This window comes from Danio rerio, chromosome 15 (assembly GCF_049306965.1).
Source record: "Danio rerio strain Tuebingen ecotype United States chromosome 15, GRCz12tu, whole genome shotgun sequence".
NCBI classification, from domain to species: Eukaryota; Metazoa; Chordata; class Actinopteri; order Cypriniformes; family Danionidae; genus Danio; species Danio rerio.
This window is the reverse complement of record NC_133190.1, coordinates 37,988,357-38,002,500: the sequence shown is the minus strand read 5'-3', so window position 1 is coordinate 38,002,500 and position 14,144 is coordinate 37,988,357. Positions and strand designations below refer to the sequence as shown.

Here is a 14,144-nt window from a genome sequence, read left to right as displayed (position 1 = left end):
TTACAAGCATCAGATTGTGTCTAAATCCAGTCAGACAGCTCTACTTTAACAATTTACCTCAGACGGCACGATCACGGCTGACAATACTGTGAATATTTACAGTCAGTCTGTCACAGGAATCCCATCACAGGACATACATCACACTCACACAAGCCAACCAGATGGATTTAAAGATACAGCCCATCTAAAAATATGAACATGTGCTGTTCATTTACTCGCCAAATTCAGAACTTTCAAGATGCAGGGGACTTTTTTTTTTCTTTAGTAGAAATTTAAAGATTTTTTTAAGAGCCTGCTTAATGTTTATTTACTTGTAAGTCAGTGGTTACTGACACTTTGAGAGTAAAAGGCAAATCAAAATTAATACCAATGTAGTCAGAAGCCATTGAAGACTTATGAAGTGAATTTAATAAAGCAGTTTGCTTAAGAGTTATAGGTAACACTTTATAATAACTACACACTATGAATCATTTATTAAGCATTAGCAAATAGTGAAATGATTATTTGTTAAGCATTAACTTTACATCAATAAACATTAGTAAGCAGTTTATAGCTACAGCTACGAATGCTGTATTCTTGACTTTATATATATCTTTGACTCTATATATGTGCTTAATTATAGTGTTTTTAGACTTTGTTAATGGTCTATTTTTCATTACTAAATTATCACATTATTTACAAACCAGTTAATTAAGAATAGTTGGTGGTTTTTAAAGATCATTCAGAATAAGTTAGTAAATGATTAATAAACTATTCAAATCAGCACTTATAATTCTTATTATTCAGGCATATACTAATAGTTAATTTGTATGTTAATAAATGCTTTATTAACTCAACTTCATCCAGTTTTGTGACCTAATCTAAAGTGAGGACTATTTATGCTTTATAAATCCCTTATAAGTAACATTTAAAGGCTTAGTTAAATTCTAAACAGAAAAAAAGAAAATAAACGACTTTATTTATTTATTTTCATTTGAAGATCCACAACTGAAACTGTACTTCAAATGAAAAATAAATCTTTGCAACCTTATCTAAAATAAAAATCACTGTACAGTTTAGACATCGCTAAATAACATTGAAATGTTGTCATAATGTATTGTCAAATTATTATGTTGTTTTATCCAATTTGTACAGTAATTTTACAATAGTTTTATTTTTAGATAGGATCGCAAAGGTTATTGTTCATTCAATACTGAGCCTTTAATTGTCATTTATACGGGATTTATAAAGCATACATAGTCCTCACTTTAGGTCACAAAACTGCAAGAAGTTGTGTTAATAAAGCATTAATAACATAAATAGTAACCACTACTGTAGGCCTGAATAATAGGATATATAAACGTTGGTTTCAATAGTTTATTAATCATTTACTTTTGATATTTATTTATTAGGATAAACCCCTTAAGATGTACTGTACCATCTCATTTTCAAGGGGGTCCCACAATTAATCACAATCACATAATAATAACACCAGAAGAAGAAATAAAACATCCAAAAAACATAACATAAAAAAGGGGGAAGTAGTATACATGCAAGCATACATACATACATACATACATACATACATACATACATACAGTACATGCATACATACATACATGCATACATACATACAGTACATACATACATACATACACACATACATACATACATGCATACACACATACACACATACATACATGCATACATACATGCACACATACATACATACAGTACATACATGCATACATACATATACAAACATTTGTAAACATAAATAGTACAAAAACTATATACAGATCAGTGAATCAAATCACCACATAAATAAAAACATCCTCAGGAAAAACTGGTACAATCCAAAGTAAAATATGATAACAAAGTTTGCTTAAAGACCTTAAATGATGTAATGGATCGAATGTTAGCAGGCAAATTACTCCAATCTGCAGGACCCTTAAACATAAACGCTCTTTTACCAATAGATGTTTTACAACGAGCAACAAAAAATAAGTCTGAACAGAATAAATGTCTAAGTTGATAATTTAAGGGGAAAAACCAGAATATTGTTGTAAATAATTAGGATACTCAAAATGAATACATTCAAATGTAAATTTACCTATTCTGAATGATCTTAAAAACCATCAGCTACTATAAAATACTGCTCTATGATGTCTGTAAATTGTTTTATAAACAATTTATTGAATCTGTTTTATCTTTTTGCATTGTAGCTTGGTACGATAATCTGAGTGTGTCAAGTAAGAACAGGCTGAGCAGCCTGGTGAAGGTGGCAGGCAAGATCATCGGTTTTAACCAGGCTGGTCCAATGGTAACTTACCATAATTATGTTTTAAAGAGAGCTCAGGGTATCCTTTGCACCCTAAATTACACATTGTACTCTGTGTTTCCGCTGCTGCCATCAGGACATTGTTTTAGAGTTCCTATTTGCAGGACAAACAGAACCAGAAATTCTTTTAGAATGGTGGCCATCAAGTCATTTAATGAGTCCAGGGGAGAGGGAGATGCACCTACATAATGATGTATGGTATGTTGTGAGGTTATATTTTATTAATGTGTACATGGAACTTTGCCTGTGTTATGGCACCTTGCTGCATTTTTAGTTTCTCTAAACGGGATAATAAAGTTGAGCCTGAGTTTAAAATCGAACTGGTTTGTAAATAATGCGATACTTAATTTAGTAATGAAAAATGAATCACTCACAAAGGATAAAAACACAATCATTAAGCACATGTGCTCATAAGACAAGACTAGAACATTTGTAGCTGTAGTTCTAAACTGCTCACTAAAATTTATTAATGTAGAGTTAATGCTTAACAAATAATGAATTCACGATATGCTAATGCTTAATAAATAATTCCTAGTTATTATAAAGTGTTACCGAGTTATCTTGTATATATTGTTTGAAGAATAATACCTAAAGTATGAGGTTTTACACAAACAAACTAAATTGACAGACAGTGATTAACCTCCTTATTTTGTCTAATGTCACACGTAATCCCATTATTGTGTGTAAGAAGTGTACTAAATTCAATAACTTCTGCTTACTTGCAATTCAATAACTAAATTCTAAATTCAATAACTTGTACTGCAAATATATTTTAGAATGAATTAATTCAACTGAATTTTGTTTTGCCAGACTTTTTTTTTTTTTTTTATTCAGTGCTGGCAACCATTGACTTTTTTTTTTTTTTTTTTTGGAAATTACACAGGACCACAGTTTCAGCCTAAAATCGTTTTTCTTGTACGTTATACTGAAATAAAGGTCACATAACATCTCTGATGGCTTGAGGGCGAGTAAATTAACTTTCGTTTTTGGGTGAACGATCCCTTAAAATAGAATATCTAGCACAAATGCTCCACATTCATGCTTCATATACTTAAAAAAAAACATAAAAGTACTATAAAAGAGGACTTTATAGACAACATCGTTAAAAACTAAAGGATAAATTTAGTGTTGGTGTATGTTTACAAGGTAAATTTTAGCCTTTGCATGGTATGTATGGAAGGCAATAATCTCATTGAGTGTTGCTGTATTCTGACGTGCCACTTTAGTGGTGTATTTGTGGTATGTACTATAGAAATGAGCGGTTGAGGCTTCGCTCTGATCCTGTAATAGCGAAATTCGGTTAGGCTTTGTGGCTCGGAGGGCGTTCAGCCGATCGGATGGTTTGGTTTGACTGTCTGATGTGGGACTTTGCAAATGTATGCACAAACAGAGCTCACAACACAAGTGTTTAAGTTACACTGATCGTCTTTAGCATGTTATATGTGTGATATTCACCTTAAACTGTCCTTTCTTCATAGATAGTCATTCATTGACAGGCTGTCAGTGGTCTTGTGTGCATGCAGAGGGGTGTTTGTGTGTGTCTGTGTTTTTTGGGATTGCTTCCTCTTACTAATTCTCCTGTGGTTCGCTTGTCTGGGGGGAAAACCCATAATAACAAGTCGCACATAAGCTCACACACTCGTTCAGCCATGCCACTCGCCTTCTGCTGGATGTCAGCCGAGTGTGTGTGTCTGTGGCAGGACTAGGAGTGTGATACATGCCGTCGCCTCTTGTGTATTTGAGCAAACGCAAGATCTGCAAAAGCACCTGAGAGAAACACAAAGAGAGATGAGCATAAAATAAATGTAAAATAACGGCCAATAAATTACAAAAATGTCCTTGAATTTAAATTTTTGTTATTCAACCTGCTATTTTACTGTAAATTTCTGTAATTTAATGGCCATTATTTTCCTTTTTTTTCGGCACCCAAGTTGCTGGAAATAAACGGTAAAATTATGGAGTTTTTACATTGTATTTAATGAATATTCATGCAACCCTTTTAGATACAATTATTTTTGCATTACAAAATTATTAATAATAATGTGATAAATGTATTAAACAAATATATGGTCATTTTTAAAGTGTTCATGTAACCAAGATTTACACACTATTCTTAGTGTTGCATGTCATATTAAGATGGGAAATTGTGATTTAAAACGCACAATTACACAAATACAATAAAAAGTATTACTCAAAATATAAATGAGGAAATGTGAATAATACATCTATACAGGACCAAATCAACAATTAAATGAAAATCAATGAAAAATATACATGTATTCAATATCATATACAGTTGAAGTCAGAATTATTAGCCTCCATTTGATTCTTTTTTTCTTTTTTAAATATTTGCCAAATGATGGTTAACAGAGCAAGGAAATTTTCACAGTATGTCTGATAATATTTTTTCTTCTGGAGAAAGTCTTATTTGTTTTATTTCGGCTTGAATAAAAGCAGTTTTTAATTTTTTAAACACCATTTTAAGGACAAAATTATTATTAATAAATAAATTATTTAATTCAGAATTAGGGATGTCCAGAACTGATCACATGATTGGAAATCGGGCCCGATCACGCGGTTTCAGACTCGATCGGAATCGGACATTACCTCCTGATCAAGACTTGAATATATTTCGACCTTATTTCTTAATGGTACGACTAAAAAAATCTGAGGTTGCACTGGTGCGACCAGCTTTTCAAGGGGAAAAAAATTATTTTTTGGTTCAACTGCCAAAAACATAAATATTTCGATAAGTATCATAATATGATCTTGCTTTTGGTTATCGATACACTTTATTGCATGTGGAATGTTACAATCACAAAGATTTTTATTAAACAAGTGCACAACCACAAGATTTTTGTGATGCTGGGCAATTCTTTAACTACAGGCACTTTTAGCTTTTTGAAGTTGAGTAAAAAAACTTGTTCAAAATTAACAAAACATATCCTCATAAGTTTAAACAATTTGTCTAGTTTTAAGATCTGTAAGAGGACAAACTTGGATAAGAGAAATTGTTCATATTTCACATTTTTAACATTTTTTTTTAACATCGTGAACAGAACAAATGTCAATTCCACCACATCTCAATATACAGCTTTTATTTCAAAATGAAATAAATTATGGCAGTCAAACATTGTCTAAGGTCATGTTTGTATCTAGTTTAACCAATCTTTCCACAATATATATATATCAATTATACATTTATCAATTAAATAAATTAGTTGAATGCTGAATTGTACACCTGTCACACTAAAATGTTATATTAATTTTGTTAAGAGCTTATTAGAAAATAAATGAACTGAATTTGTATATTGAATAGAGCATGAACTTATACATTGTGAATACACTTTTTTATTATTATTATTGAGAGAATATGTACACTTACAGAATGTTTGCAAATATATAAAAAGATCCTCCACATTTTACTTATGCAAAAAACAAATTTAAAACATTCTGAATACACTTTTAATGTGTGATAAGAAATTTTTAAATATTTTTAAAAAAATGTGTGTGGTGGTGGAAATGACGGTGGTGGAAATGACATTTCAACAGTTTACTGTGGAAAAAAATGAAAAAAAGCTTCACCGATTAGCTTTGAATTGATACTAGTCTTTCATGTATACAAAACACTCTTATTCCCCTTCATTTTGTTTGGTTTTTAAAAACATCTTTGCGGGTACAGCATGTTTGGAAATGATGTGTTGTTGATACAAATTTAAATTCCCTCCATCCTGAACACAAGCTTTTTAAAGTGACATTACAGTGTTGTGGTGGAAATGACACTGATATTGTGCGACAGCTATATTTTGTATAAAAAATAATATTGATAATAGTCTCACATTAATAACTATAAAATATGTAAGTAATTTCACCAGTGCTTAATTAAGATACATTAATAGATACCAGATCAATAATATTTTAAAATGTTATTTTCATTGTGAAAGTTTCAAACTCTGGGTGTGCGACAAGGTGAAAACAGTGATTTTGACACTTAAAAGTAGGTTGAATAATATGAAAAAAAAAAATAGAAAGATATTAATTTTTTAAGTAGGTTTTATTATTAGTTTGACTGAAAAAGAAATTTGAACCAAATTCTATATATTTTGGATATCTGATCAAAGGACATAAAAGTGCCCGTAGTTAAAGAAATACCCGGCTATAAAAATGTACCTGATTTTAATATTCTAGCCTTGTTTATCTTTAATATAAATGTAAAAATGTGATGCGATTGAAAATTTAGGTGCGTCTAACTTTTTCTTAGTCGCACCAGTACAACCAGTGCAAAATTTAGCCTAGAGCCCTCATATATATTTTGAAATGAGCAACGCGTGGGGCATGACATCACTTTATTTCAGAGACGCTATTGGTTAAATGTCGGCAAAGTTGAACATGAAAGCAGCTTATAGCGGAAAGCGCGTGTATGTCTGCGGTCTGGAGGTATTATAAAGTTTATGATGACAACATTGCCATTGCAAACTGTGAGATATGTAAACTTGGGATGCCTGCCGGGTATTTTAAGTTGAGGCACTATTTGTTTTTATATCAGATTTTTTTTTACATTTACTGTTGCACTAAAGTGTAAATATGAAGAATTGATGTTATTTATTACCTGATTATTCAAGCTACCTTAGAAGAGCTCTGTTTGTATACAGAGTTGTTAAATGTTAAAATAAGGTGAATTGAATACAAAATAAGGAACATCCTGGATCTGTTTCTTCACTCTTCTTTATTCTTTTTTATGTATTAAAGAATTATCGGATCGGAGTTTGGTATCAGCAAATACTTTAAATCAAATGACTCTGACTTAAATAAATGATTTGCTAATGTTAAACTAACTATACACTTTTTCATAATTAAAACAATTATTATATTCTAATTCTAATTCTAATTATTATTATTATTATTATTATTATTATTATTATTATTATCATCATAAACAAATTATCTAATCATAATTTGACATTTTAAAGTAACAAGTAATGTTTTTATACTGTGGAGTTTTGTCAAAAATATATCTAATCTCACACACACACACACACACACACACACACACACACACACACACACACACACTAACGCACACAAAAACACACAAACCCTTACCATGTTCACAGGTAGGCCCTAGCCAGGTTTGAGGACAGGAGCAGTGTCCAGTTTGAGGGTCACATTGTCCTCCATGAACACACTCACACTGGAAAGAGCAGTCCGGGCCATAATACCTGCTGTCACAAACTAAACGCACAATATTACAGTTAAGGTCAAGGTTTCAGCAAGTTTTGTGAGAGTGTATGTATATGCGAGATCTGCATGTACCTTTCTCACAGCGTTCTCCAGTCTTTCCAGGAGGACAGAGACACTGTCCAGTGGTTGGATCACAGGATGCCCCATCACAATCACACACACCTGCACAATCACGTCCAAAACGGCCAGACTCGCAACCTGTGACACAAACACAGACAGAGAGAACAGCTGACCCCTGTCCTGTGATAGGCTGTTTTTATTCCCCAACATTTTTCAGAAAATCTTGTTTTGTGTTCAGTAGAAGAAAGTAATTTAGAAAGCTTTTCACAAAATAAAAGCAAAGTAGTGCATGTGAATCATGCACTGTTCAAAATTGATTTCAATTGATTTGTGTTGGGACAACATGAAGGAATTAAGAATTTATTTTCCTTCAGCTTAGTCCCTGACTTATCAAGGGTAGCCACAGCAGAATGAAATGCCAATTAAGTTAACTTTTTATATATATTTACAAATTTAAGTGGATTGAACATAAAACAATTAAGCTGTCACAAAAAAACTTAAGAATTGTGTGGGTTGTCCATTGTAAATAAGTAGTTTGAGCAAAAAGTAAATGGCATTTTTTAAGTATTAAGTATATACCGTATATAAAATACTCATTATTACTCTTGCTTTATTCTTGCTTTTGGATATTAATTTTGTTTTGCCTGTATATGATTCTGTTACTCAAAGACGTAGACTTGCACTTTATGAATCATCAAACGACCACAGTTTTAGCTTTAAAAATCCTGCTGAAGAAAAATAGACTCCTACTGTACATCTTAAATGACCTGAGGATGAGAAAATGAACAGCAAAGTCACAAAGAGAACCAAATCAGTGTAATTTGTGAATAAATAATTTAGACTTTATTTAAAATAAATTTAAAGTACATAATATTTGACTGGATATTATTCAAGACACCTTCTATACAGCTTAAAGTGACATTTCAAGGCTTAATTAGGTTCATTAGGTTAACTAGGCAGGTTATGGTAATTGGGCAAGTTATTGTATAACGATGGTTTGTTCTGAAGACAGTCTGAAAAAAAACTAGCTTAAAGGGGCTAATAATTTTGTCCTTAAAATGTTTATTAAAAAAATTAAAAACTGCTGTTATTCTAGCCAAAATAAAACAAATAAGACTTTCTCCAGAAGAAAAAATATTATCAGACATACAGTGAAAATTTCCTTGCTCTGTTAAACATAATTTGGAAAATATTTAAAAGAGAATAAAAATTCAAAGGTATTTATCACTGAATATATAAACAGTGTGTTTGTTACTGGTATTGCACATTTTTATAGAGCTTTACCGATAATTTTTTTGAGTATTTTGAATTTCAGTCCTTACGTTATCAGAGTTATTCTTAGAGTTATCATAGTTATCCTTGTCCTTCTAAGTTGTCAGAACCTTTTTTGCAACTATCGCTAAAATGCAGGCTGAAGTGACATTTTGTGAATTTTAAATGGTCCTTTTTTCTGCTAACATTTGAGCTCTGCTGAGCATGTCCTTAAACACTGCTGATTGGCCACTGTGTTCACAAACTCAAAAGATATGTGGTTGGCTCTAAAGTTTCAATGGTACTTTCCTGGTTAAACAAGCAAATAAATAATTAAAGGGAAAATTTCTAAAGTTTCAGTTTTTGATATTTTTGACAACCTTACTATAAACTCTTTTATATATATGCATACATATTTTATATTACATAATTTCATGCTGATAATGTTGATGATATTGTAAAGTTTAAATAACTTACGTTTTTCACACTGGTTGCCATGGTAACCAGGAGGACACTCACACTTTCCAGTCACGTGATCACACTGGTGCCCTTGTTTACAGACGCATGGTTGAGCACAGAGCTCACCGAAAAAGCCAGCAGGGCATCCTGGAATATGGAAAAAATACAGATTATTATTTTTGAATTTCAGCATAAATGTTTAACTACAGATAATTCATTCTCCCATACGGTGTTGGCAGGCGGGGCCGTAGTATCCGGACCGGCAAGAGCAGCATCCGGTAAAACGATCGCATGTACCGTTATTCTGGCAGACACACTTCTGCTCACAGTTCACACCATAGTGACCTGAGACACAAACTAACACACAGACATATAATCAGTGGAGTTTATCCAAAAATGTAATGCAAAAGGAATTAAATGGTTTAGTTGCACAATTTAAAGCACTGAAGGGATAGCTCACCTCAAAAAGAAAAGCTACTCACCATTTACTCAAGGAGTTTCACACCTTTATGTTTCTTATTTCTGTTGAACACAAAAGAAAATATTCTAAATAATGATGAAAACTAGTGGCCATTGACATCTATAGTTAAAATAAAAGTCTCTGGATGTCAGTTTCCAACATTGTTCAAAATATCTTCCTTTGTGTTCAACAGAAGGAGAAACTCAAATAGCTCTTACTTTCATTTTTGGGTAAACTATCCCTTTAATTTATTTACTAGTTGTTGTAATGAATGATTGAATTCAATCATTGTATTTATAGTCATTATCAATGGAAACTTTTACGTTTATAGTGCAACTTTAGCTTCATGTTGTTTCTAAAACCCAAAGTATGCAGTGGTTTTATGCATACCCTAGTGTGGAAGGCAATCGGGGCCAAAAATATTTAAATTAGCATTGCACAGGACTGGATGACAGAAAAGAAGGTAGTTTCTGATGATTTCACTCACCTAAAAATGCTCTGTTTGCATGATTTGATTAATATTATCGTATTTTAATATTTCATGAATAATATCTCAAAACTCCTTGACTGTGGAAACGTGATTGGCCCTGGCTCGCCCTGGCATGCTCACTTTAGGCGTAATAGCGGAAACGCAGCTAATTGCACATGTGGATTTACAGTAGTGATGCGTGGATGGCGGTTATATCCGCGGGTGCTGCGGATAATCCGTGGGTCAGGTAATAAAAAAAAAATACATTATGATTAATTGCGGGTGGATGTAACGGGACATGGCAGTGGACCAGCGAAAAAGCAGAGAGTGGGTTTTGCTGAATGGGAAGATGAGATGCCCCAAAATAATGGTTGAAGTGCAAGAGTAGCCTACTGTTCAAAGTTTCTGTTAGAGGAGTCATCAGAGGTAAGTCTGCTCGTTCTGGGAGAAACAAGATCGCTTATTTCCACGTCTGCAGCGCCTTGAGAGGAGAATCTTCAATCTTGTTCATTCCTACAACAAGCGGTGCAAGCGAACGCTCTTTCAGTGCAGCTGGCCGCGTTTTGGAGGCGAGGCAGAATCGCCCGAATCCAGCCACAATAGATGCTATTCTGTTTTTGCACAGTGCGAAGAAAAGGGCCAAGTAAACATAACATAGCTGCCGTTTAGGCTGAAGTGGCACCCTTTTTGTCATCTTGTTTCTGTATCTGTAAAAGCTAAAATGTCTTATTTTTACTTTCTGTATTTGAAAAGGAAGAAAATGTTGTCTAAAAACAAATTTTAGTTTTTATAACTAAATATTCATTTGCAAACGTTTAAGATTAACATGTTGTTTTACTATCAGAGATGCGCAGATTATAGCTCACTGAATCTGCTGTTAATATCCAACGTGACTCATCATCATGTCTAAAACAAAGAATTGAATTATTAAAGTGACGAGCGGGCGCAGGTCGGTTGTGGATACATATATCAAATAAAACTAAATGTGCAGGCGGATGGAGGGTGGATGATTTGGATGATGTCATTTCATTTCAGCTGATCCGTGCATCTCTAATATACAAATACAAACAACAAAAAACATGTGTTACAACCCTATGGTTGTCTTGTCTTATCTGTTTCTCTACTTTGTCTAGAACACATCTAATTGGCCACTTCCAGCTAGCTTGTTCCTGATTGGCCTACAGTGTTTGGTAGTGGTGGTCAAAGCAAGGCTTCATGAATCAGTCGAAGCAAATGTGTCGAAGCTTCAAAATGTTTCCAAACCCCACTCTACAGTGACGCCTAGTGGTCATTTTTTATGTATTGCACTCAGGGCCGGCGCATCCATAGAGGCGACCTAGGCGGCCGCCTAGGGCGGCAGTATAGAGAGGGCGGCCTCCGCGACACCTTCCTTACCACCCGCGTCCTCAGTTATGTCCGCGACACCTCCCTCACGACCCACGTCCTCAGATATATTCGCGCATAGATGCAAGAATAGAGAAGGCGGCATCAGCGACACCTCCATCAGCACCCGCGTGTCCTCAGTTATATCCGCGCATAGGGCGGCAGAATAATGAGCGCAGTGTCCGCAACACCTCCCTCCCTCCCTCCCTCAGCACCCGTGTGTCGTCAGTTATATCCGCGCATAGAGCGGCAGAATAGAGAGCGCAGTGTCCGCAACACCTCCCTCCCTCAGCACCCGTGTGTCCTCAGTTATATCCGCGCATAGGGCGGTAGAATAGAGGTCCGCAATACCTCACTTCATTTTCAAAACCGGTCACTTTCGTTTTCACAATGGGGTTGACGGCGGCGTGATCGTCCTCTGCCTAGAGCGGCAGTTCAGCTTGCTCCGGCCCTGATTGCACTGGAATAGCTTCAGCAAAGAACCAGTTTAGCAAATTGAGGCTTGAACCTTCAAGTGGTTTAGTGGAGCAGTTTAGGTTCCTGACTACCATGGAGGGATAATGGGTTCGAATCCAGGCTTAATTCATAAATGATACTGTAATGGTAAACTGGCATGTATATATGTTAAATCATGTAAAAGTACAGGATGCATTCAGTGCATGTGATGTAAATTTCATCAACAGCACAGTGGGTGTGTGTTTGAACGTTTGCATGTGCGTTTTGAATGCTTTTTGTCAACACTGATTTGACAGTGTGAAAAAAAAACAGATACAAGCACTAAAATTAACTATTGAAGACAGTAAAAACAACAAATAACAGAATATTTTCATTAAAATCTACTTAAAATTAGTATTTTCATCATGCAAAACGAGTCTTCATAGTGTGTATGTTGAGTGAACTATTTTAAAAAATGTACGCATTACAAAATTAAGTATTTTTGAGACTTATTCAAAACAACTGCATGGATATCAATTCTAAAAATGTATTGTTGTGTACTTGCACTTACCTTTTTCACAATGTTGTCCTGTCCAGCCCAGCCCACATCTGCACGTCCCATTCACAGGGTCACACACTCCTCCGTTTGCACAAGTACAGAAACTCCGACACTGCACTCCATAGCGGCCCCTTGGACACACTGCATGGATGAAAACATAGCATATAACACCAGTCACTAGTCACCCTAACTTGCCTAATTAACCTGGGTTAGCATTTAAATGTCACTAAGCTGAATACTAGTATCTTTAAAAATATCTAGTAAAATATTATTTTAATTATTAAATATTATTAATAAATTAATATTTATATATTTCAGGAGGGCTAACTGTATGTGTATGCTCTGCGTTTCAGCAAGTTGCAAGGATCTGTCTTCAATTTGAACCACATGAGGATGGTTTACCAAGCACTGATTAATCCTCATCCAGCACTAAATTATACTGTCAACACTTAATTTCCACTGGATATCTCATTTTAGCCTGAAACCAAACTTATTTAGTACAGCAAAAAAAGTAACTGTATGGCCCGTCGATCTTAGCGAATGTGTTTAGTTTTATCCTGAGCTACAGTGCATGACCAGACTTTTTTTTTTTTTTTTTTTTTTTTACAAAAAAGTACAATTTTCTGCAATTTATCAAACATTTACTGCAGGGTTGTTAAGATTTAATTAAATATTTTAAAAAGACTCTCATGTAAACCAAGGGTGCATTTATTTGATCAAAAATGGAGTAAAAAAATGAGTTTTGTAATATTATGTATATTATGCTGTGTTATTATGTTGTTATGAATATATTATTGCAATTCAAGTAAGATTTATTTATATGTGTTTTTATTTTTTATTTTTACCCTATAATGAAGCTGAAGTTTTAAGTTTTTTTATTTCATTTTAGAATCATTGGATTTTGGTGAATTGGTGGTCGAGAAACTTTTTTTTTTTTTTTTTTTTTTTTTACTATTATCAATGCAAAAAAAATTTTTATCAACCATAAAACATTTTTTTAGTTTAAAATAGCATTTATTAAAAACAGAAATACAATATAAATGCTCCAGTGTTCACTTTTGATCAATTTAATCTTGTTTCATGTTTCAGAATTAGAAATATTCAAGGATGTAGAATTGGCATGGACGGTTGGGACGTGTCCCCACCAATATCCACAGATTATTAAAATGTCCCCACCAATAATTTAATCGCCTCCAAAATAAAATAATGCTTTGTTGAAATTTTCCAGTCAGGCTTACTGTGCAACACTCAGGCAAGGCAAGTTTATTTATAAAGCACATTTCATACAAGAATAAAAGAGACCAATAAGAAAAATAAAAACAAATAATAAAAATTATTAAATAACAGATAAAATGTGTTAAACTGGTTATAAAAGAATGAAAAAGAAGAGAAAGACATAATAGTGGGATTTGTCTAATGTGTTTTCATTCTCGATCTGAATGTACCTAATGTTGGAGCACATCTGATCATATCTGGAAGCTGATTCCAGCAGCAAGAGGCGTAGTAT

General features: G+C 33.7%; 1 protein-coding gene across 2 annotated transcripts in view; it reads right to left on the bottom strand.

Moving 5' to 3' along the window:
- Nucleotides 1-14,144, bottom strand: part of egfem1 (EGF-like and EMI domain containing 1) — a 119,423-nt gene that overhangs the window by 220 nt on the left and 105,059 nt on the right. The window contains exons 26-31 of one of the 2 annotated variants that reach the window (XM_073923172.1): nt 12,650-12,778; nt 9,560-9,688; nt 9,350-9,478; nt 7,634-7,759; nt 7,424-7,552; nt 1-4,087 (exon numbers count right to left, since the gene is read on the bottom strand). The exon at nt 1-4,087 is cut by the window's left edge and continues 220 nt beyond it. In XM_073923172.1, coding sequence (XP_073779273.1) covers nt 4,023-4,087; nt 7,424-7,552; nt 7,634-7,759; nt 9,350-9,478; nt 9,560-9,688; nt 12,650-12,778 — 707 coding nt within the window. In that variant the 3' untranslated portion in view covers nt 1-4,022. 2 annotated transcript variants of the gene reach the window in all.